We start from the raw sequence: 24,429 nt of genomic DNA, 5'->3' as shown, positions 1-24,429 counted from the left end.
ACCAACTGACCTTCAATCCCAGGAGTTACAGCCTATTGATGGCAGGAGGGAACTTGCAGAAACTTAAAGGGCAGCATTTTCAAGATCTAATGGACACAGGACCTAATGCTGAGAGACTCCTCTAAAGGCTCATTTCTGAAATTTAAAATTTCCCCTGATCAGGCAAGCACAGGAAGTCCTCTATACCATATTAACTCTACTCACCCCAACCTGGCTTCTAATGGGCAAGGAAATTAAAATTGAGGCATTTGGTGCTTCTCAATATTTAAAGCTGACACTGTGAATTTTAATTCTTAAAAATACTGTAAATTAACTCAAATGTCAGTAGTTTTAACACAGCAAAACTAGGCTCCAACATATTGTGATATACATCACAATCATATTTGCTTTTATAACATTATTTGACAATGCAACAAATGTTTTTATCTCCAAAATTCAATTTATTTAACAGTGATTTATTAGCAAATGTACACACAACAGTTTGTAATTTAAAATATAATCTTTACAATGTGTACACTTATCTAAATATTAATATGGAATTGGAACAAATAGGAATACACTGCATTCATTTGTTCACATTTTATATTATCTCTCTATTGTTTATCTAATATCTTTTTACAGCAAAAGAATATCAGTTCATTTTCACAGTTGCCAAAATGTACAAAAAATAGACTCAGAAGTGTTCACAGTAAATATGGCAATAAATGTGCATATAAGACGATGCTTGAAGTCTCACAACAGCAACAGTGACTTGAGATCTGGAATCAAAACAAAAGGATCACTTTTTTGCAAATATATTGTTAAAAAGGAATTTCATTAAAAAGAAGAATCAACACTGTATTGGAAATAGAACATGAATGCACAACAAAGAATGATGAAGGCTACAGAACAAACTACAAAGCACTAATTTAATTAAATGTTTCAGATGATGAAGCAGAAACAAAGCCCAAATGGTTTATAACTGAATCCGAGGATACTATTACTGCATTTATCGCAATCTTCATTGTTCTGAATAATAGATTGTATTTCTTTTTCAGTAACACATATACTTTTTACAGGGTAGTTGACATGTGCTGCTGCCAATTTTCTGAGGAACATCCATATAGCAGCTTGAAGGCCAGCAATATATGATGCTGAAATATGAAGCATTTCCCATGCTTCATATTTCACTGCTGAGGGGTTCTGGTATTGAGAGATAACAATCATGTTAGGGAAGTGAGACAGACTTTGATAACTCACAGGTAACTACAGAAAACTCTTATAGTCATAGAGTCCTACAGCACGGCAACAGGCCCTTCGGCCCAAACTGGTCCATGCCGACCAACATGTCCATCCATGCTAAACCCAATTCCCCGCATTTGGCCTATATCCTTCTAAACCTTTCCTATCCATGTGCCCATCCAGATGCCTTCTAAATGTTGTTAATGTACCCACCTCAACCACTTCCGCTGGCAGCTCATTCCATATGCATACCACCCTCTGTGTAAAAACGTTGCCCCTCAGGTTTCCATTTATTCTTTCCCCTCTTACTTTAAACTGATGCACTCTAGTCCTCGATTCCCCAACCCTGGGAAAAAGACTGACTGCATTCACCCTATCAATACCTTTCATGATCTTATGCACTTCTATCAGTCTCCTATGTTCTAAAGAAAAAAGTCCTAACCTGTCCAACCTCTGCCTATAACTCAATCCCTTGTATCCTGGCGACATTCTTTAAGTTTCTTTTGCACTCTTTCCAGTTTAATAACATCCTTCCTATAGCAAGGTTACTAAAACTGAACACAATACTCCAAGTGTGACCTCACCAATGTCCTGTACAACTGCAACATTACTTCCCAACTTGTGTACCAAAAGCCTTCTTCATTGCCCTGTCTACCTGTGACTCCACTTTCAGAGAACCATGCACCTGAACTCCATGAATTTCCATGAATCAAGCCCCTTCCAACATATCATTTCACTGGGGGAAATTGTAAGCTTTTTTTATTGGTTCCCTGATATTTTGAGAGTGACTTTAGAAAACCTATAGGCATTCAAAGTACTCCTTAACTAATGGGAGAGATTAATGGTTTTATAATGACAATATTGTATGATGTATGAAAAAACATTGATCTCCAATATTGTTCATGTAAGGTATTCATTTTCTGAACTAAATTATGTAGTCCAATATTACTGCTGTATTGATGTATTGTTTGAGATTTCATTCATTGATGGAACTGTTGAACTGTACTGGCGGTTCACATGATCATTCAAGATTTTACAACAGTATTCAAAGAACAGGCAATGTTTCTTATGTCTGGCTGACATTCACCCCTTAGCCATCAGCACACAAAAAAGTTGACTGTTCATTCATTGCATTATGGAGTCATCCTACATTAGTCTCAATGGGCTTGAAATATTTTTTCTAGATTACATACATGATATGAAACACCTTTGGCAGCCTGTGGTGAAAATTATAAAGTACACATCATGCATTAACACTTAAGAATTTCAACCACAGGCTTTGGATATGCTGGAGTAGTGACAGGCTGGGGGGAAGGAATGGAAAAGGAGGAGGAGGAAGCAGTAGCCGTGGAGGATGGGAGGAGTAAAACGTCCGAGATTTCCTTACCATTTTCAGTTGCCAAATACCGTATAAAGTCAGTGCTTGGAAATTGGGAAGTTACTACTATAATTTCATGGACTTTGTAAATTAAGTTATAGTGTTAACATTCTTTCATTTATATTGGAGGACAAAACAATAAAACAAGAAAATCTACAATAGGAAATCTAAATTTGACAACACAAAATATATAAACGTTTAATGGAATCACAAGCCTACAACCCTGAATAAATAAAATTCTTACATTAAAAATGATGCATGCAATTAACTTCAAGTACATTCAGGCAACAGATATTATTGATGTTTAATTATAAATAAGAAAGCAAAGTAACATTTAGATTTCTAACATCGATCAGACTATTAGTTGCCTAGAAATGACTTCAACTGTTACTTTCCTACACCCATCACTCAACACATTCCACTAGCCAATTCTTTCAGAGGCAGAGGCGCTATCGAGTTTACAACATCAGTCATTTCTCTTTCCCCATTCAATTCATTCTTCCATTCCCCTGACTTAAGCTGAACAGAAACAAGTTCCTTAATTGTGCAATGGTTTAAATATTAGGGCTTACGTATTTAATGGCAGAATAAATACTGTTCCAAGTATCAGTTGTAACAATTGCTATAAAGTCTCAAAAATGAAATGAAACCAGACGAATCACTTGGCATCAACTAGGCACCAGAAATGACAATGGCAAACATAGGCCTATCAATCCTGTAAAGTCCTCCTTACGAATATCTAGTGCCAAAATTGGGACAGCAGGTTTATAGATTAATCAAGTAATAGCCTGACATGGTCATACTCATGGAATTATACTTTACAGTGCCCCAGACACCATCATTACCATCCTTGGAAAAGTCCTGTCCCACCAGCAGGACAAGCCAGCACAGCTTGTGGCACAGTTGGTATAGTTGGGAGGTTGGGGCCCAGCGAGTCCTCAACGTTGAGTCCAGACCTCACGGAGATCTCATGGCATTAATTCAAACATGGACAAGGAAATTTTCTGCTGATTACAATGTACAGTCTTCCCTCAGCTGATGTTGAGCAACACTTGAAGGATACACAGAGTGGTAAGGGTGCAGAATGTACTCTGAGGGGATTTCAATGAACACTACCAAGCGTGGTTCGGGAGCAGCCCTACTGACTGAGCTGATCGGATCCTATAGGACATTGCTGCCCAGTCTAGCAGCAGTCTAGGAAGGGAACCAAGAAGAGGGAAAAACCATGCTTGACCTCATCCTCATCAATCTACCTGCTACAGATGCATCTGTTCAGGACAATATTGTAACAGTGATCGCCACATGGTCCTTGTGGAGATGAAAGCCTGCCTTCACATTGACAATAGCTTATGCTGTGATGTGGCACTATTGCGATGCTAAATGGGACAGACTTCAAATAGATCTATCAACTTAAGACTGTGCATCCATGAGACACTGTGGGCCATCAGCAGCAGAATTGTACTCCAAGACAATCTGCAAACTCATGGTCCAGCATATCCCCCACCTCATCATTACCATCAAGCCAGAGATCAACCCCAGGGGTTCAATAAAGAGTTCAGGAGGGCATGCCATAAGCAGCATCAATGCCGAACAGCATAAGCAGTGATAAACAGAGCTGAGTGATCCCACAATGATCTAAGCTCTGCAGTCCTGGCAAACAATCAAACAATTCACTGGAGGAGGTGACTCCCTCCACAAATATCCTCATCCTCAATAATGGAGAGAAACCAACACATCAGTGCAAAAGAAAAGGTTGAAGATGTACTACAGGAACTCGGAAAGATCCTTTTAAAAACATTCAAACCCACAACCAATTCTATTCTATGAAGGGCAAAGGCACCAGATACATAGGAACACCACCACCTGCAAGTTCCCACCAAGCCATTTACCACCCTGGCTTGGAAATACATCACCATTCCTCCACTGTCACTGGATCATAATCCTGGAATTCCCTCCCTAATGGCATTGTGGGTCTATCTATAACACAAGGACCTAGCAGTTCTAGTAGGCAGCTTCCCACTATTTTCTCAAAGATACCCAGCAATACCAGCAATAAACGTTGGTCCAGCCAGTGATACCCATGTCTCACAAGTAAATTAAAAAGTAAGATATTTCTTACATAAAAAAGATTAAGGTCTAGCTATAGATAGTGTGCATAAATATTAATCCAAGTTATTGTGATCAAGAAAGTTAGAGGTTCAGTTAAACCACATTGATTCCAGTTTTATTGCGATGAAATACTCCCTATATGCTTCAAGTCTCATTCTGCACAGTCCAGTGAAAACAAATTCAATTGTTTCAGGCTGTTCTAGTAAGTTTATTTTACGTTTTCCTCCATAGGATCAATTTCAAATATATAAAATGGCATACTGAAGTGTCCTGATAAATTACACAAGATTAATGCATAATTCTTGACTTGCAAATAAATGGTTTTGAACAGCATCTTAAGGCACTTGAATTAATTTTGCTAACAGGCACACTTTTACTGGGTATTTCCACAGAATGAGCAGTAATCACAGCTCAATCGATTTCCTTTCCTTTGACATTCAAGGATAAATTGTGGCTAACAGACACACACAATTAGCAGATCTTAGTTAAAATTCTGGTCACACCAAAGCTATTAATGAGGAGCATAAAGCTTTTATATTGGGATGGATTTACAGAAGCTCTGCTTCTGTCTTTAATATTTAAGAATTGTATGAGGTTCATGGAACATGGGCAGTGCTGGCAAGGCCAGCACTTATTGCCCATCCCTAGCTACCATTGAAAAAGGTGTTAGTGAGCTGTCTTCTCGAACTGTTAATGTCCTTGCGGTGTTAGTACACCAACAGTGCCATTAAGATGGGAGCTCCAGGATTTTGACCCAATAATAGCGAAAGAGTGGCGATACAATTGCAAGTCAGGATGGTGTGAAACTTGGTGTTCCCATGTATCTGCTACCCTTATCCTCTAGCTAGCAGAGGTCACAGATTTGGAATATGCTTTTGTAGGAGCCTTAGTAAATTACTACAGTACACTTTGTAGATGGCAAACACTGCTGCCACTGTGCACTGATGATGAAGGAGATGATGTCCTGCATAGTGTTGAGGTTCCCAAGTGCTTTTGGAGCTGCACCCATCAGGCAAGCAGAGAGCTCCTGACGTACTTTGTGGGTGAAATGGCATTGGTGAGACAGAGGAAGCTAACTCACTTGCCGCAGAATTCCTAGCCTCATACCTGTTGTTGTAACAGCATTTCATAACGCTGATCCAGTTTGGGTTTTGGTCAATGGTAACCTCCAGGTAGTTGATAGTGGGGTAATCACATTGAATGTTAAGAACAATGTTAGAATATCTCTTGATGGAGATGGTTATAGACTAGCACTTGCGTGGCATAAATGTTAGTTACCATTTATCAGCCTGCATGTTGTCCAGGTCTTGCTGCACTTACACATAGGTTACTTCAGTATCTGAGGAGACATGAAAGGGGCTAACAAAGTATAAAAAATGTGAACGCTCCTATTTTCTGATTTAATAGTAGAGTGAAGGTCATTGATAAGCAGCTGAAAATGGTTGGGCCGAGGACACTCCCCTGAGAACTCCTCCAGGGAAGCCCTGGGGTTGAAACAATTGATGTTGAGGGCAATCGCTCTCATCGTTTGCCTGCAGTTCAGCTCTTTTGTCCTGGGTTTGAGCCATAATTGTAATGACATCAGAAGCTGTGTGGAGGGTTTAGGCCCGAAACGTCAGCTTCCTGCTCGGCCTGCTGTGTTCATCCAGCTCTACACCTGTTATCTCAGAAGCTGTGTGGCCCTGGTGGGACTCAAACTAAGTATGAATGAGCAGATTATTCCTTTGATGGCACTGTTGACAGCTCCTTCCATCATTTACTTGACTGTAAGTAGACTTTTAGGGCAGTAATTCAGTAAATTGCATTTGACCTGCTTGTTGCGGATAGAATATACCTCAGCAAGTTTCCACGCTGTCAGGTAGATGGCAGTGTTGCAGCTGCACTGGAGCAGCTTGACTTGAAGTAGAAAGTGTTCAGTACCATTGCTGGAATGTAGTCAGGATCAAGTGCCTTCTGCTGTTTCTTGATATCAAATAGAGTGAATCAAATTGACTAAAGGATGTCCTGCAATATGTGGTGAAGCTCAGGAGGAAGCCAAGGTAGATCATCAACTCAGCGATTATAATACTTCAGGCTCATCTTTTTCATCAATGAGTTCCTTCAGCATTACAGGTAGAGATATAGGTGCAGCGACTGCCTCCTGTTTGTTGTTTAATGGTCTATTACCATTCATAGCTGGACATGGCAGGACTGCAGAGCTCAGATCCAATCCCTCACAGTTGTAGGATCACTTAGCCCTGGATAATAGTTCCACTGTTCAGTAAGCAAGTACTCCAGTGTTGTGGCTTCACCAACTTTGAGTTGCTAAATCTGTCTGATGTCTGGTCCACTTAGCATTGTGACAGTGCCACACAACACGATGGACAGTACCTCAGTTTGAGGACAGTACTTTGTCTCCACAATAACTCTGTCATGTTTACCCTATGGGTACTGCCATGGTTCGTGGACAGACTTGTTTGAGGAGTCTGAGGAGCCCGAGGTCAACAGAGGTTTTTCCTCACCACCTGCCGCAAACCCAGTCTAGCAGCTTGGTCTGTGGTGGTGCTACTGAGCCACTTGTGGTGACAGACAATGAAGTATTCCACCCAAAGTACATTAGTTATTATTAAAACATTTGAAAGTTCCTTGGCTGTGAGGTGAAATGTCTGCACAGTTTACAAAACAGTTTTGCTGTAACGTATATAATTCACCTAGTGAAATCTCAGAATTAAGTTGGCCTTCTACCTTTAATTTAGTCAATGAGGTATTATTGTAGTTATATTTGTAAGGAGAAACAAAAATGGATGACAGGAGAGACTCCAAGAATCAGAACAAGGGGGCATAGGATGAAGTTTAGAAGAGGTAAGATGTTTTGACAGATCAAGCATAACCTTCACACAAAAAGGCTGCACAGAATGATTTATGCTCACTTTGAAAATAAATAGGCATCTGGCCAGAGAAATAAATAACTGAGGTATAGATAATACAGTACATTGTTTTTGAACTCAGACATAGCAAATGGGCAAAAATAGCCTTTCTGGTCCTGTAGTTTCTTGTGTTACCTTTGGAACTAGATGTATTTTGCACAATCAAAAAGTTCTTCATGTCACTGTACCTTGTAGTTTTTCTGGATTTCATGTGCACTTTCAGCAATCATCATCCACATTTCTCCCTGTCACAGATGAAGTCAAGGTCGGGGGAGTTTCAACCAAATAGCTGTATGATAATACCATCATTATCTAAAATAGAAAATATGGTTGGATTAACTCAGTTCATTGTTATGTAAATTGTAAGAGTACCATACGCATAAAGATGATTAACAGTTCAGTCAAACTTAGTATTTAAAAAAAAACAAACCGAGAATGTTGTAGAAACTCAGGTTTGGCAGCATTTATGGAGTTGGAAACAGAATTAACGCTTCACATTGGTACGACTCTTTTTCAGTAATAACCATCCTGTACAGTTTGGTTACAACCACACTAGTCCTATCGCACAAGCCTTCGGTGCTACTGTTTGAATGTTGGTGAAGCTCAGAGTCTTTGTGGTATCCAGTGTATTCAGGTGCTTCCTGATATCATGGTTGTGAAGAGATGAAGAACAACATCTGTGATGGTAGAAACTTCAGGAGGAGACCAATTTCAGTTATCACCTGACGTTTCTGGCTGAAAATAGCTGTAAATGCTTCAGCCTTGGTTGAATGCATGTGCTGGGTTTTCACATTGAGGATGGAGATGTTCGCATAGCATCCTCTTTCCATTGGTTGTCTACTGGCTACAACCATTCATAACTGGATGCGGTAGGACTGCAGAATTTTAATGTGGGATTGTTTATCGCCATTTGCTGTTTCCATGTTTTAACATGTATCTTAACTTCACTAGATTGGCTGTTTATTATTAAGTACACCTGGTACTGCACCTGAAACGCTTTCTGCACTAATATAAAAGCTAAGTATTGCAGATACTGGAGTTCGGAAATAAAACTGTAAGTGCATGAGAAATTCAGCAAGTCTGGCAGCACCTGTGGAGAGAGAAACAGAGTAGATGTTTTGAGACCAAAATGATTCTTCTTTGGAATGCTCTTCTACATGCCAGGCCTGAAACTGCAGACTACGATGAATATAATTCTGCTTCTGATTGTGCAAAGTACCACACAAATATATAGTTTTTGAGTTGCTAGATCTATTCTGGACCTATGCCATTTGACACAGTCACACACCACTGTGGACAGTGCTCTCATTGGAAAGAAGATTCTTTGCCTCCACAACAACTAAGAACTCCTTGCAATGCTGAAATGGAGTTGTGTGCAGGCCCGGTTTGTTAGATATGTCCTTCAAGACTCAGCCATTTTGGTCAGGAGAATGTAGCTGAACTATTTGTGGTGATGGACAAGAGGACTCCTAATCAGAATACATTCTGTGGCCTTACAGCTAAGGCAGGGCAGTAAGTAGCAATCAAATAATTTTGATTCCCAGAAATATAAACAGTAAATAGTGAACTCAGCTGGTCAGAAAGTAAGTAAAGAAAAACAGAGTTAATATTTCTGGGAAATCTGGGACTGGAAAAGATTAAAAGTATAACAGGCTTTAGGAATACAGAGGCAATGAAAGGGATGGGAGAAGGGACAAAAAGAAAAAAAAATGGCCTTTGAAAGCAGGGAAGGCAAGAATAATGAAGTAACAAAGGGAGATAGCGCAAACTAAAATAGGACACATAAGTCACAGTTTAAGTCAAAACAGTGGAACCATAAACATATGCCATCTGAAAAAAATACAGCAGAAATTATGATCGAAAATTGTTGAGTGAAATGTTGGAGCAGAAGCCTGTGAAGCTCCCGTTCCTCAAGTGAACATTGAACTCCATTGAAACAGTGTAGCAAACCAACAGCAGAAGGGGTCAGGGACAGATTGGGGTGGAGAATTAAAATGGCAGGTTGGGGGGGTCATGCTTGCAGACTAAATAGAGATGTTCTGAAAAGCATAAAGGAGTTCCTGTCATGCACAGTAGCTACAATACATCAAATTGCAAGCAAAAGTAAAGCACTGTTTCACCTGGAGTGGGTGCAGTCCTGAAATATGGGGAGAAGATGAAACAGGCAAGTTTGCAACTCCTGCACTTGTGTGGGAATATGCCATGGGTTGATTTAGGAGTGGATTCAGGTACTGTGGAAGGAATGGTCCCTTCAGAATGCTGAAAGAAAGGAAAAGGAGGGAAGGGAAACAGGGGATGCTGTTGCACTGGAAGTGGTGGAAGATGATCTATTGAATATGGAATCTGGTTGGATGGAAGGCGTGGACAACTGCAGCCCTATTTAAATTCTGGGAGAAAACGAGAATGATGGGAAACAGATGAATTCAAAAGTTCTGTCAAGCAAGAAAATCCTTGTTTGAGGATAAAGGAAGATATATCAGAAGCACTGGTATTGAAGGTATAGAAAAGATGTAAAAGAACTGAAGAAATAGGAAATGGGAGAGAACTTACAGAAAGATACCTGTGGAAGTCTGTTCACACTGAGACTGGCTATCAACTGACTCAACTGAATTGGTAATGGATCTTGTGATAGTGAGGGAAGCATTGCATATAAAGGCAAAGTTGATCCAATATTCCAGATGAATGTGAGAATAGGAAACAGTCATCAATGCTCTGGATAATGACAATGGAGCAGACTGGTGTAGGACTGAAACAAAAACAACTCCATATATCTCACAAAATGGCAGGCACAGCTTAAAAATAATTTTCAGTCTAACTGGGACCCAAATGAGCTCCCATGGCAGCACCTTTTATTTGACGACATGAGTAGAGTCAAAAAGAGCAATGTGAGAACAAGTCCAGTCTGGTTCTGTTCAAGGAAAAAGCAGAAGGCCTACAGAGTCTTTTTGGAAGAACCTGGAGGTGTAGACGGTTCCCTTGACTATATTTGACCTATTGTTACAAAACTTGATGGCGTCCTGCATCAATCTTGAATCTTTCAGGATCACTCCCTCCCAACAGTATATTGTATTCCACAGAGAATTGGGGTCTGTACCTCTTGCGAATGACAGAAAAACACAAATTCCACTATTATGGAAATTCTCCACATTTCCTGTGTGGCATGGGGACTCAGTGGTTAGCACTGCTGCCTCACAGTGCCAGAGACCCGGGTTCAATTCCAACCTTGGTGACTGTCTGTGTGGAGTTTGCACGTTCTCCCTGTCTGCGTGGGTTTCCACCAGGTGCTCCGGTTTCCTCCCACAGTCTAAAAATATGCAAGTGAGGTGGATTGGCCATACTAAATTGCCCACGGTGTTCAGGGATGTGTAGGTTAGGTGTATTAGCCAAGAGAAATGCAGCTTTATAGGGATAGGGTAGGGGGCTGGGTCTGGGTGGGATGCTCTTCGGAGGGTCCGTGTGGATTTGTTGGGCCGAATGGCCTGTTTCCACACTGTGAAGGTTCTATGATTCTACAACTATGCGATTCCCTGGGGCCGTGAAGGGGGATCTGGGTTTGACCTTGTGAGTATGCAGATAGCAAAACTGTGTACAGTGAGGAGCAGTGAATGTTCAGCATTGTGCCACCATTTTAGTGGGTATGTACTCCCACAAGAATAGGACATATACAGGAACAGTTGATCGAGGAGTGCTGGATGTATGCAGGAAAATGTGACTTTTGAGAGCATGGCAATATCAGGCTGTTTTTGAACAGTCTGTGATATAGCTTTCTAACTTTTAACAGAATAGATGTAAATGAGTTAGTTTATGCACTCTTCGATCCGTTACTAAAACCAGAAAAGTTGACGATTAAAAATATGATGAAAAGTTTACTCTGACCTCCGTTATTTGTCAAAAATTAATCAGTCTGTACTATTACAGATAGAAATGAATCCATGTGATTCTCTGATGACTGAACAAATAGTTGATCTTAATGGAGCAGAAAAGTCCAAATTTTATTATTTGGTACATTGACTGCAGCAGGGATTCTCAAGTTGCACTCACAACCCCAAACCAAAGGAAGGGATTACAAAACACTCAGCTGCTTTTTGTTGAGCACAGAAAAATTGCGCAAGCACAGAAGTGAATTGGCTCTGATATTTCAAAGTGCAATGCAACATAATAGATTTGAAGCAAATGTGAAGTCTTAATGTTATGATGCACAAAGTATTTGACTTCAGTGAGGCAAGCTGCATGAACCAGAGTATCTTTTTTCCCGTCAGTCATAATTTACGCAACTATTGAGATTGGTGAAGAAAAAAGAAATTTTATATAATTTGGCAGCCGATTTTCCAATTTACAAACCACAAATGATATCAAGAACTATTAACTGATTCATAATTCAATTGAACTTACAGTCAGAAGTGTCAGAAGACCCATCATGACTCCCAACATTATGTAAAGGTTATTAGTTAAGCCTCCTGCCCACATGGGACCTAATATTGTGGCAAGTCCTCCAATTGAACGACGGAATCCTTGACTGAACCCTGCAAAGGGAAAGGATGCACTTGGAGTTACTCATCCATATATAACAGGAATGTAAACTATATTCTCAAACAAAGTTTGCATTATTTTAGAAATACCACATTAGTTAAAAATTAAAACCTGTATTTTAAGAGTTTGGGAAAGCATGGTCGAGTTGCAATTTATTGATGGGGCCTGCTTTTACACTTAAAGTAAAGAAAAGATAGCCCTGAGAAAAGTTAAAGTATTTAAAGCCAATGGGCCATACAGGACACATCAGGTTGTAGCACTGCTGTAAATTTACATTTACAAAGCCGATTAAGCAATATCCCCAGCCTATAAACCTTGAATAGGCGCGGATTTGGGGAACATCCTTACTATTGGGTAAAAGCCAGACTTCACATCAGTGATAAGGAGAAAAGGGATAGAGTACCTGCATCCAGAAATATAAATTTGAAGGGATAACAGAGACACTGGAACAAATGGGCCAGAAAGACAGCACACAATTTGAAGAAGAAAGTGGCAAATTAGATATTTAACCGTTATGTGATTGTAACAAAAATAAGGAGCATGTTTGGATTGTATGCTGGAATTAGGTAGCCATTTTGTAGAGGAATGTTACTATGGAAGTTTAACAACCTCAGCGTGAATGTCTATGTATTTCCCTGGGCCTTTGTATTCCTTCGTTTATTACCCTTATAACGCCACAGGAGTTGTGGAAAGTGATGTATGAAGTCAAAGTGGAATGTAATAGTAGGAAAATATAGACCTGCAAGTCAATTACCCTGGGCCTGCAAATTCAAATTTCAAAAGACCTCAGGTATCACCATGTTACAAGCACTAGGATCCATTTAAGAACAGTTGATAGGTACCAAGGATAAGCTCAATCAGAGTGAATGCATTTGCTGCAATTATACATGGTTGACATGCCTTTGCATGCAACAAAACCACTTCTATGCGAAGTTTAAATGTCAAGAAATCTCTGGTTTGCATTTGTGAGGATGCTTGGAGGTCAATTTGCAAAAAGGTACACAGATCCTTCCACATTTCCTCACTAAACTGCTGCTTCTTTAAGTATAACTCTTGAGGGTTGACTAGTCTTGAACACAATCTTACCCTCTGTGCCTCATCATTTTCTCTTCCTCCTGCTTCTGATTCACCTCTATTATAAAGACTTATGCACAATATCAAAATGGAACAGCATACGTAAAGGCTATATAACAGAAAGATACAAAGAAAAAAAGTGTTCCCTTCCTCAAACTATTAATAGACAACATCCAGAATTCTGTGTTAGCTGCATAGTTAACAAAACATTTTCTGAATTATTTAAAACAGCTATACTGAAACAATGTTTCTATATCAGAACAGGCCAAGCCTGATCATACTGGTCCTGCGGTCCTCTGGCATGGGCTAGCTCACTTAGATAAGAGTTGGGAATGAGATTATCCCCTTGGAATCCTCAGCAAGCAGCCCTAATGCTGATGACATTACTTTGCACTTATGTGGCTTTCCTTTGTCTAATTAGTGAAATGACATTGTAGTTTACAAGTTCAAAATTACATTATTAGCACTAAACTTTAAGAATGTGCATTTAATAATGTTAAAAGATTTTTGAAATAATTGGTGATAAAATTATGTAGTTATTATGATCCCAGCTGATGGTAAGACTGGGAAAGTCAGATCCCAAAGTGAAACTTGCCTTGCATAAAATAGTAGCCAGTCACTGAATATATTAAGAAGCTGTCAATTTACTTTTAACAATAAAAATCAAAGTTTACTGCACATAAAAGAAAAAATAGAATTACATCATTGAAGAAATATTTGTAATGGTCTTAATACAAATACCAGAAGAGACATTACAATTCTTTCACCCTCAAGAAAAACCTTAAATCTCTCTTACTTAAATCTCAGCGATGGGTTAAGGCTGGGTCTCCACTTTAAAGTATCTTGTTTAGTTATTATGGCTTTAGATGGTTTCGGAAAAACTTCATTCTTAAAGACTTCTAAACAGTTGTAGGGAAAACACAAGGGTTTCCCATACCTAGCTTCCAGCAGTTTGCTGCTTCTGGAGTTTCCTTCTAAGCCACTCAGAACATATTCCACAGCCTTACTTTTTGAAGGCTGACAAACTAACATCAACTTTTCATTCTGACTGAACTTGTATACATTTCTGGCTGGTATTGACTTTCTATGATTGTGTGTATGAAATAGTGTCTCAGTAACCGAACTGAGTTTTTTCAGGAAGTGACAAAGAGGAACAATGAAGGCAGAGCATTGGACATGGTCTATATAGATTTCAGTAAGGCGTTTGACAAGGTTCCGCATGGTAGACTGGTTAACGAGGTTAGATCACATGGAAGACTGGGAGAACTAGCCATTTGGATGCATAACTGGCTCGAAGGTAGGAGACAGAGGGGAATGGTGGAAGGGTTGCTTTTCAGACTGGGGGCTTGTGACCAGTGGTGTGCCACAAGGATCAGTGCAGGTCCACTGCTTTTTGTCATTTATATAAATGATTTGGATGTGAATGCAGGAGCTACGGTTAGTACGTTTGCAGATGACAAAAAGTGGTGGTGTAATGGAAAGCCAAGAAGATTATGTCAGAGTACATCGGGACCTTGATCAGATGGGCCGGTGGACTGAGGAGTGGCAGATGAAGTTTAATTAAGATAAATGTAAAGTGCTGCATTTTGTAAAGGCAAATCAGGGCAGGAGGTATATACTTAATGGTAAGGTCCTGGGGAATGTTGCCAAACAAAGAGACCTTGGAATGCACTTTCATAATTCCTTGAAAGTGGAGATAGAATAGATAGAATAGTGGAGGCAGCATTTGGCATGCTTGCCTTTATTGGTCAGTGCATTGAGCATTAGAGTTGGGAGGTCATGTTGCACCTATACAGGACATACCAAACTGCGTTCAATTCTGGTCTCTTTGCTGTAGCAAAGAATATTGTGAAACTTGAAAGGGGTATATACTTGAAGGAATTTAGTAGGATGACGGGTGATCTGATTGAAACTTACAGAATACTGATAGGCCTGGATAGAGTGGACATGGATAAGATGTCTTCACTAGTAAGAGACCCAATAGCACTGCCTCAGAGTGAAGGGATGACACTTTAGAACTGAGATAGGAGGAATTTCTTCAGCCAGAGGGTGATGAATCTGTGAATTCATTGCTGCAGAGGGCTGTGGAGGCCAAGTCATTGAGCGTACTTAAGACAGACAGATAGATTCTTGATTGGTAAGACAATCAAAGGTTACAGGGAGAAGGCAGGAGAATGGGTTTGAGAACTATATCAATCATGATCAAATGGCACAACAGACTCGATGGACCAAATAGCCTCACTGTATTCCTAGATCTTATGGGGTTAGAGTTTTAACTAGCAGGGTTATATATCAACCATTCTTAGTTGTTTACCTGTAGCTAGAATCTAATTACTTGTACTAAATAGTACTTCTTATTAAGTATAGAAACCTGGTCTATTTTTTTTTCTATCAGACTGGGTCTAACAAGGCAGGTAAATTGGGTAACTTTTGCATACTTCATTAAAATCTTTAATTTTTAATGAGCTCTCATTTCCAGCACTATACCCCAGTGAGGGATAACATTATTAAAAATATGTGCATCAACAAACTTCAACCATGTCTGCACCATTTAGCAAAAAATTAAAAATGAAACTAAAACTATAATTGCCCCTTAACACAGACCATATTGAAATACAAATCAAACTTAAAGCAATACACAGATCTGTCCATGTTAAAACTCAAGCTTCAAAATGGTGACAATATTATCATGAACCTTCATCAAAAGATGCAAAAACATAATTCCCAGACCTACAATACATTAGGTATTCTAAAAACGCTATGTCATGCTTTGTGAGAAACAGAATACAATAAAACCAATGCCAATATATGAACTCATCACAAAAACTGGGAGTGGGGAAGAGAAACCGCACCCACTGACCTTGCGTTTTCTCTGCTGTAACTTTTGAAAACAAAGATACTTGAGAAACTGCAACAAATGGCAACCCCAGAATTTGGAGAAACACACCCACCACAAATTCTGTTAGCAACATGGCAAAACTCCCTGCAAAAAGACAAAAGACAACAGGTTTACACTTTTAAAACAATGCAAGTAAAAAACATTTACACATAACTGACCCCAATAAAGTGCAATTTATTTGAATTTGGTGTCCAGTATGAACAGTAAAGCAGCTGGAGTGGTGGCTAAAAGACCTGCAACTTTATGGACAATGTGATGCACTGGTAATATCATTGAATTAGCAATCTAGAGGATAGGCTAATGCTCTGGGGACAAGGCTTCAAATCCCACAATGGCAGAAATGTGAATTCAATTTTTAAAAAAATTAAAAACTAGCTTGATGTCAACCATGTAAATCACTGTTGTCATAAAAACCCACCTGGTTCATCAGTGTTCTTTAGGGAAATAAATCTACTGTGGCTTATGTGAGACTCCAGGCCCACTGCAATGTGGGTGACTCTTAAAATATCCTAGCAAGCCACTCAGATCAGGGGCAAGTAAGGATTGGCAATAAATGTTCATCCAGCGAGCGACATCCACATCCCATGGTAAAAGGTACTGCTCCAGGAGCTGCACTGCCACATGTGCAGCAAGCAGGAATCAATATCTGATGATCCTGATCTTTTTCCAAGGGAGAATTCATTTCTACAAAAGAGCTACGGATCTGGAGTACAGTCTCACCATCTACGTCAAGGTCATGAGTTTAAATACACAGTCATAATACATAACTGTTTTAAGTTTACCATTGCGTTTAATATCAGCAAAACAGAGCTAGCACCTATATGGACTCATCATGGATGTTTAAAATCAAAACAAGTCAGTAAAAATGGTTAGACATTTTCACTATTTAAAATAATTATACATGCAAAATCATTGGATACATCATTGAAGTTTATTCTGTGACCTACCTGTTCAACATCATGCAGAACAGAAGCACTCATTTCATCTTGTTTGAATTCACTTCAATTGTAAGGGCTATGCAAAATTAATTAATCGATATGTAAATACTATTGATTCTAGATGTCAATCACCCAATAAGTATACTGTTAACCAACTTGGAGGAAGTATAATTTCTCTAAGAAATTATATCTTTCTATTCCAGAAATTATATTTGCATAAGGAATGCTTTATATTAAACCTAAGGGAAAGTAATAAAAATAAATAAATGTAACAAAATTCTTACCTTTTGGATTTGCCAGGAAAATTAAACACCAAATACAAGAAATATTGCATATAAGAAGACCCACTGCCAGGATTACTCGATCAGCAAACTTAGTGCTTAACCATCTCACAAGAAAGAATCCAACTATCACCTATAAAATACAAAAAGTTAGAATGTGATGCCAGAAAATAATTCTACATTGCTAATATGGTCCAATATTAAATGCCACAATTAGACAATACCTGCATTTAGATTGGAGTTTTGTTTCTTTTACCAACATTTAAGTTAAGCATCCAAACAATGATGATAATGATAATGTAAATTAGTTCAGATATGATTCACAAAGAATGTAACTACTGCTATCAAGGACTTTATAGAATCATAATCTTAATTCAAAGTTGTTTAATCCAGATGCCATATAATTCAAATAATTTTAAACATTGAAATTCCATTTTATTGTTATGCTGCTTAACTTGAATTATTGGATAATTTTTAATCTTAAAAACAATTAAAATTAAAAAATAAAAATGACATTATTATCACTCATTGCAAGTATTTCAGTCTTTCAATTTATGTGTAAAGACCAAATTAGAACACGAGAGTTAGATAAAGTTCTAAGTAATGAAGAAATTGATTACATCCAAGATTGCATTGAGCGTGCAAATTCTGATTTAAGAAGGTAGCACTCTCATATACATACTTAAATCAATTCCAGGTAGATTTAACAAATGTTCTGTTTGACAAAGTATTAGATGGTATCAGGCCTTCTTTTCCAAGGAATTATTTCTCTTTTCTCTACAGCCGGATCACCCAAAATATACTGTCAAAATTACTATTAACAATCGATTAACAATGGCAATGTCCACCATATTTCATCATGACATAAATTATTACTCACTTCTACTCCACATATACAGTACATCAAACTGTTCTCCAATTCCCCAAAGTGGAAATACTTCTGTGTAATAGGAGTAACCATTGTCTGAAATTAAAATTCAGCACGTTAACTTAAACGTCTTCACCATATTTTGTTCCAAAAGGTGAGCTGAGACACACAAAACTTCAAAACAGCTGTCCTGAAAAGTTCCAAATTGTTGTGTATTGTTAGGATCCCAGCTGATGTTACCGCTGGACAAGTCAGATTCTGGAATTAAATTTGGCCTGATAGATCATATTTTCTTTTGATTTAACATGGCAGTCTTTCGTTGTAACATGAGCGCACAAGGCTGTTGATTTGGTTTTAAAAACAAAATTGAAGTTTATTATACAACAGAAATAAAAATAAATAAAACCAAGCTATTTACATATAACACCACTTGAAAGATTTCAAAACACAGGACAAAATCCCAGCTACTTGCAATACCATCGTATTACAGATTTTCAAAAATCCAAAATGTCTCCTTTCCTTTCAAATATATCAATTTGATTTAACTGATTCTTCTCAGTTCCGGTCCTGAGAGCTGTCAGGCCTTTTCCTTTAACTGCCCAATTGCGAGAGAGACTTTCTCGATCTTTTAATAATATGTGGAATTCTATCCAAACACTTCTGGTCTGGAAGCTTCACAGAATGTACACTTTGACCTAAAGAAAAATATTTCCTGACCTGCCCTGAACAATCATCTTTTTGCAGGAGGAATTATATTTGCTTCTGACTCCAGTCAGATTTCCTTGAAACTCCTGAAAACTTGTGGACTAAAACTAAAAAGAGAAGTGCTCATCCTTGACTCTGCAAATGTAATGGATTTTTCTCTATCATACAGACCCACAATATAAACAAACTTCTATTAACCCATTTTGTTTCAAAATCATGGTTCTGGAAAAACTGATCTTTTCAAGCCCTTTCTAAAAACTGGACCAACACCCAAATACATAAAAAGCACACCTTTCATTACAGTATAGGGATTGGAAGTGTTTTATTTCAATTACTAATTTAGTAATTAAATTAAAAATATTTGGATAACTTTGCAGTGAATTAATCATTCAGTAACACACAATGGTAGTCTCTTAAGTATATTGTGAGCCAATGCCGACACAAAAGCACAGCAAAACTGACTAAACACTAACATGGGAAAATAAGCAGCAACAATCTAATTGGAGTGGTGAGGTAATAACCTTGAAGTTTACCAAGGTGGACAAACCAGTTGAAGAATTTTGTTTCCTACATTAAAAACTATTTTTATGTTATTACTTTGGGATCATTCACACATAACAATCTCAAAGCAATGAAAGATACGATTTCTTTCATCTGTTCCACAGGTAAGACAGGTCTCCTGCTTCCAGTAAAGTATCAGTTTCGTATTGGTGCCCAGAAGGACAGGAGTGCATAATCTAACTGACATAAATGGATTTTTATGTGGTGCAAGGTTAGAACAGCATCTGCAATATTGCACCTAAAATATAGTATAAAAGTTTCACAGATGTACCAAATGCATGGTTGTTTTACAGAAAAAAGCCAGATTTACTTTTACAATGCACACAGGATGTTTAAAATTAACTTTTGGGACAGGGCAAGAAGTACACACTGCCCTTTGCAAGAACACTCCTTTAATGTAACGCCAGCAGCAACAAAACTCTTGGAACTGTCAAAATAACGCTAGCTATTGACTCACATATCAAATTGCTTTATGGAATTAAAATTAACTATTTCTAAAGTTAACGAACAAGTGATTGATTACAGGTAGCTAATAAATACAAGTGCGGAGAATTAAATTCAGTTCAGCAACATCTTCATTATCAATAATTGAGCTACATCTTCTTTCGAAAGCAACCAATAAAGAAACGTGTAGAGTAATCCATCAATGCTAAGCAGAGCTTTGAAAGGCAAATGTCACATTAAACTTAATAAAATCGGTTGTATCCAAATCAAGAGGCTGGAGTCAAATCTACTTGCATACCTCTAAAGCAGTTTGATTGAATAGTGTAATGAACTGTGCAGTAAGAACAACCACAACCTCCTCTCGTAGGTACTCTGAAATGGAAAACACCATACTAATTATAAACTAAATTTAAAACAAATTAAATTTTCAATTATAGGAAACATTGGAATAAATATTTTTATTTTCACCATTTGGGCAATAAGTTCAAAGAAACGAAAGATGAAGTGAATTCCATAACAAATAGGCTTCACCAAATTTTTGCTCAGGCAGGGAAGGTGGGAACGAGCCTTAACTAGTTTTTCAAATAAATTTTATGGTTGAATTCAGAGTTTTATTGAATCCAACAAATAGGTTATAAAAGGCAGTGCCTACAGTACATGGACTTCTACCTCCAGCACATGAACTGCAGTGGTTCAAGAAGGCAGCTCACCACAACCTTCTCAACTAGGGAAAAACATTAAAAATGCTGGCCAGTCAGCCAGCGACACCCACATCTCAAATGAATTTAAAAAAATATTGTTTTCGCTCCATGTTCCTGTAGCCAAGTAAAAAGTAAACCAATAATGCATTCTTCTAAAGAAATTTATTTTTAAATATATTTTACTCAGGCGGAATTTCAGAACATTGCAGCCGTATCATTCAGCATAAGACTTCATATAATGAGGACAGAATTAAGAAGCTAATCATTGAATCACATCTGTTACTTTATCTGGCCAGTCTGGAGACAACAATGTTCATTTATGTGGCTAAGATGATTGAGTATTTTTTCATTTGATAAGGTGCAATTCTTAAAGCAAATATCCTGAGAATTGACTTTAAATGATAATATACCATTTTCTTTAAAAAAGTAATGAGATGCCTTTATTTTGTCAAAAATTTAAAAAATTTAAAATAAATTTGCTACTAATGGTCATCATTTATTTATTCATAATGAGGAGATTTCTCACCACATAGTTAGAAAAATTTTGCCACAAGGTGGTGCATTGAGACTGCCAACAGGATCCCAAAGACAATAGAATATAACAAATTACCATAAAGAATAAAACAAGTACAATTAAGCACCATTAAGTCTAAAGACTAAGTCTACACCAAAAAAATGTTTTAGCTTATCCAATCACATTCTAGGATAATAATGTAATTCTTTCCATATTTTCAATGGACATTAGGGAAACTGAAAAATCTCTCTTTTTAATAATGACTCTGGCTACAATCAACTGAGATGCTTAACATACAAAAATGAATAAAAAGAGATTTCTCATTTTAGTGTTAATCTTACATCTGAAGGAAGGCAAATATATTTGCAAATAGCTAAACCAGTTTACCTGGGAAATAAAGATATAACTTTGATGTATACCCTTTAGGACTAACTGGGCTGAAGTTATTTAATTGCCTCTTAATGGTCTTGGTAGCTCTTCACAAAGTTATCATTTTTATATACCATGCAAGCATACATTTAGAGTAAGCAAAGAACTCCCAATGCAATAATCTAATTGCCAAATTACAAATGTTGAGAACCAAACTAAATTATTTTTCGATATACCTAACTCAGTTAGAGAACCAACAATTTTAACAAAGAAACTGCTTATATTGTGAGAGACAGAGTTGCATTTAAACAGCAAGAAATAAGGGCTAGACCCAAGTAAATTAGAAAGCAAAAGAGTGAAAAAGGAAATTTTAAATTATGTCTACTCTGTTAAACAGTATTCTTTTTTCATTCATAGCACATTGTATTGTGCCAACCCACGTAAAGGTTAAGAGCAAATTACTGCAGATGCTGGAATGTGTATTGAAAACAACAAATGCTCGAGATTACAGTGGGTCGGACAGCATCCATGGAGAGACTGCAAGCTAGCGTCAAGTCTAGATGACTTTTCATCAGCGCTAAAGCTTCATCACTTCAGCAGTCAAGGATATTTGGCCTTGGATGTTCGGGTAAATGTCATCCAAGGCGGACTTTGGGATACACGACAATGCAGGGTCGCCAAGCAAGCAGCCAAGTTCCGTACCCATGAGGATGGCCTTGGGCTCATGTCACATGACAGGTGACCCCACCACATTATACACTTTCTCTCTCCCTTACACACTCACTTTCTCTCTCTCTCACCCACCCCTCTACACACACACTCTCCCATCCTTCACCTCCCCCCCCCCCCCCCACATACACACACACACACACACACACAAACAAATCTACGGGGTGAATTTGTATTTGCTGATACATTTTACTTTGTTCAAAAAAACATACAATTTATAGACAGTCAATGTGGCATTTTATAAATTCCTACTTAAGAAATAAAACCAATCAGACTCCAAACCAAAACACAAACAGATTCTAAACAAGACCTCACACCAAATGTGCATTGTCTGACCTAAAATGTCACCTCTTCTGTACACTGGTAAAATCTCTCATTCTCTCAGGACAGTGACTTGAAAGAAATTCGGGGATTTATCTATACATATTAATCAATTAAAATCTTCTAACTAATTAAAGATTTAACAGCATTTTAGGTTTGTTTAATACATCCTCGTTAGTTGTGTGACACTGATTTTTTTTAAAATCATTGTGCTAATATGGTAACCGAAGCTGAAATAAAATAATCAAAACACAATGCTACACGAAGTATTTTAAAATTTTGGGGAAAGTCTCAGCTTTCTCATTGTGAAATGTTTATATTCATACACTATTTACAGTTATAAGTATTTTGAAACATAGAAAATAGGTGCAGGAGTAGGCCATTCAGCCCATTGAGCCTGCACCACCATTCAATACAATCATGGCTGATCATACAATCTCGGCTGATCATACAATCTCAGCATCCCATTCCCACCCTTTCCCCATACACCCCTTGAGCCCTTTAGCCACAAGGGCCACGTCTAGGTCTCTCTTGAATATATCTCATGAACTGGCCCCAATAGCTCCCTGTGGGAGAGAATTCCACAGGTTCGCAACTCTGAGGAAAGAAATTGTTCTTCATCTTAGTCCTGAATGACTTACTCCTTATTCCTAGACTGTGACCCCTAGTTCCAGACTTCCCCAACATCGGGAACATTCTTCCCGCACCTAGCCTGTCCAATCCCATCAGGATTTTAGATGTTTCTATGAGAATCTCCCTTATCCTTATAAATTCTAGTGAATATAAGCCCAGTCAATCTAGTCTTTCCTCATATGTCAGTCCTGCCTTCCCAGGAATCGGTCTGGTGAATTTTCGCTGGATTCCCTCAATAGCAAGAATGTCCTTACTCAGACTACGAGACCAAAGCTGCACACAATACTCAAGGTGTGGCCTCACCAAGGCCCTGTATAACTGCAGCAAGACATCCTTACTCCAATACTTAAATCCACTTGCTATGAAGCCAGCATGCCATTCATTTTCCTCACTGCCTGCTGCACTTGCATGTCAACCTTCAGTGATTGTCCCACCATGACACGCAGGTCTCATTGCATCTCATCTTTTCCTACCACCATTCAGATAATAATCTACCTTCCTGTATTTGCAACCAATTTGCATCAGCACCAAGTGTTGAAACGTTTCTTACCCTACCTGCAATTAAAGGCCCAATATTTTCGCAATTGCATAACTTTGAAACAAACAACTTGTTCTTACTTTATTTTCAGTTTGTTAATAAAAGGAATTTTATTATACATTTCAGAGTAATACTGAGCTATACAAACTAAGACATAAGCCAGATATAAGCTCCAAATTATGTCCAGTAAGCAGGTCTCTACTGCAGCAGGAATTTATGCAAAGCAAGATTTTGGGAAAATGCCATACCACTATATTTGCAAGCTAACAGGCTGAAAAGCCTGTGGATGTTGCATGCAAGTGCCTACACATCCAGGACAACAGAACAGAATTTTGGTTATTACTTCCATTGAGTTTAAGAAGACGTTCATTATAGGATAACATGAGAATGTGTTCTCAACTGAGGCATTACAAAACTATAAAAAGAAATCGTTTTGGTGCCACAGAACTTGCATGGTATTGTTAGGACAAATAATAGGCAGAAGAGAGAAAAGGAGAGGAAAAAAGATGATATAAACAGAAATAGATTAAATTATTTATATAATTATTAAATCTTGCACTTTTTGCTTAGGATACAAAATCTGGAATATGATGAGACATTTAGCCCTGGATTTTCCCATTGATTTCAAAACCCCCAACGGTGGCAAAGCCATTCTTGACTCGGCTCCCCATTACTTTCCTCCCACCCTGATATTGGAAAAAGTTTGCCTT

General features: G+C 38.1%; 1 protein-coding gene across 1 annotated transcript in view; it reads right to left on the bottom strand.

The window, feature by feature from the left end:
• Window positions 1-419: 419 nt before the first annotated feature.
• mfsd8l1 (major facilitator superfamily domain containing 8-like 1) overlaps window positions 420-24,429 on the bottom strand; it is a 73,045-nt gene continuing 49,035 nt past the window's right edge. Inside the window, exons 7-13 of the mRNA XM_048604380.1 lie at window positions 20,213-20,286; window positions 18,217-18,300; window positions 17,340-17,469; window positions 16,079-16,201; window positions 12,007-12,137; window positions 7,803-7,926; window positions 420-758 (exon numbers count right to left, since the gene is read on the bottom strand). Of these exons, the coding sequence (XP_048460337.1) occupies window positions 7,834-7,926; window positions 12,007-12,137; window positions 16,079-16,201; window positions 17,340-17,469; window positions 18,217-18,300; window positions 20,213-20,286 (635 nt within the window). The 3' untranslated portion in view covers window positions 420-758; window positions 7,803-7,833. The remainder of the gene's footprint in view (window positions 759-7,802; window positions 7,927-12,006; window positions 12,138-16,078; window positions 16,202-17,339; window positions 17,470-18,216; window positions 18,301-20,212; window positions 20,287-24,429) is intronic.

The sequence above is a fragment of the Rhincodon typus genome, chromosome 13, assembly GCF_021869965.1.
Source record: "Rhincodon typus isolate 14 chromosome 13, sRhiTyp1.1, whole genome shotgun sequence".
In the NCBI taxonomy this organism is placed as follows: Eukaryota; Metazoa; Chordata; class Chondrichthyes; order Orectolobiformes; family Rhincodontidae; genus Rhincodon; species Rhincodon typus.
This window is presented reverse-complemented; position numbering and strand designations above follow the sequence as displayed.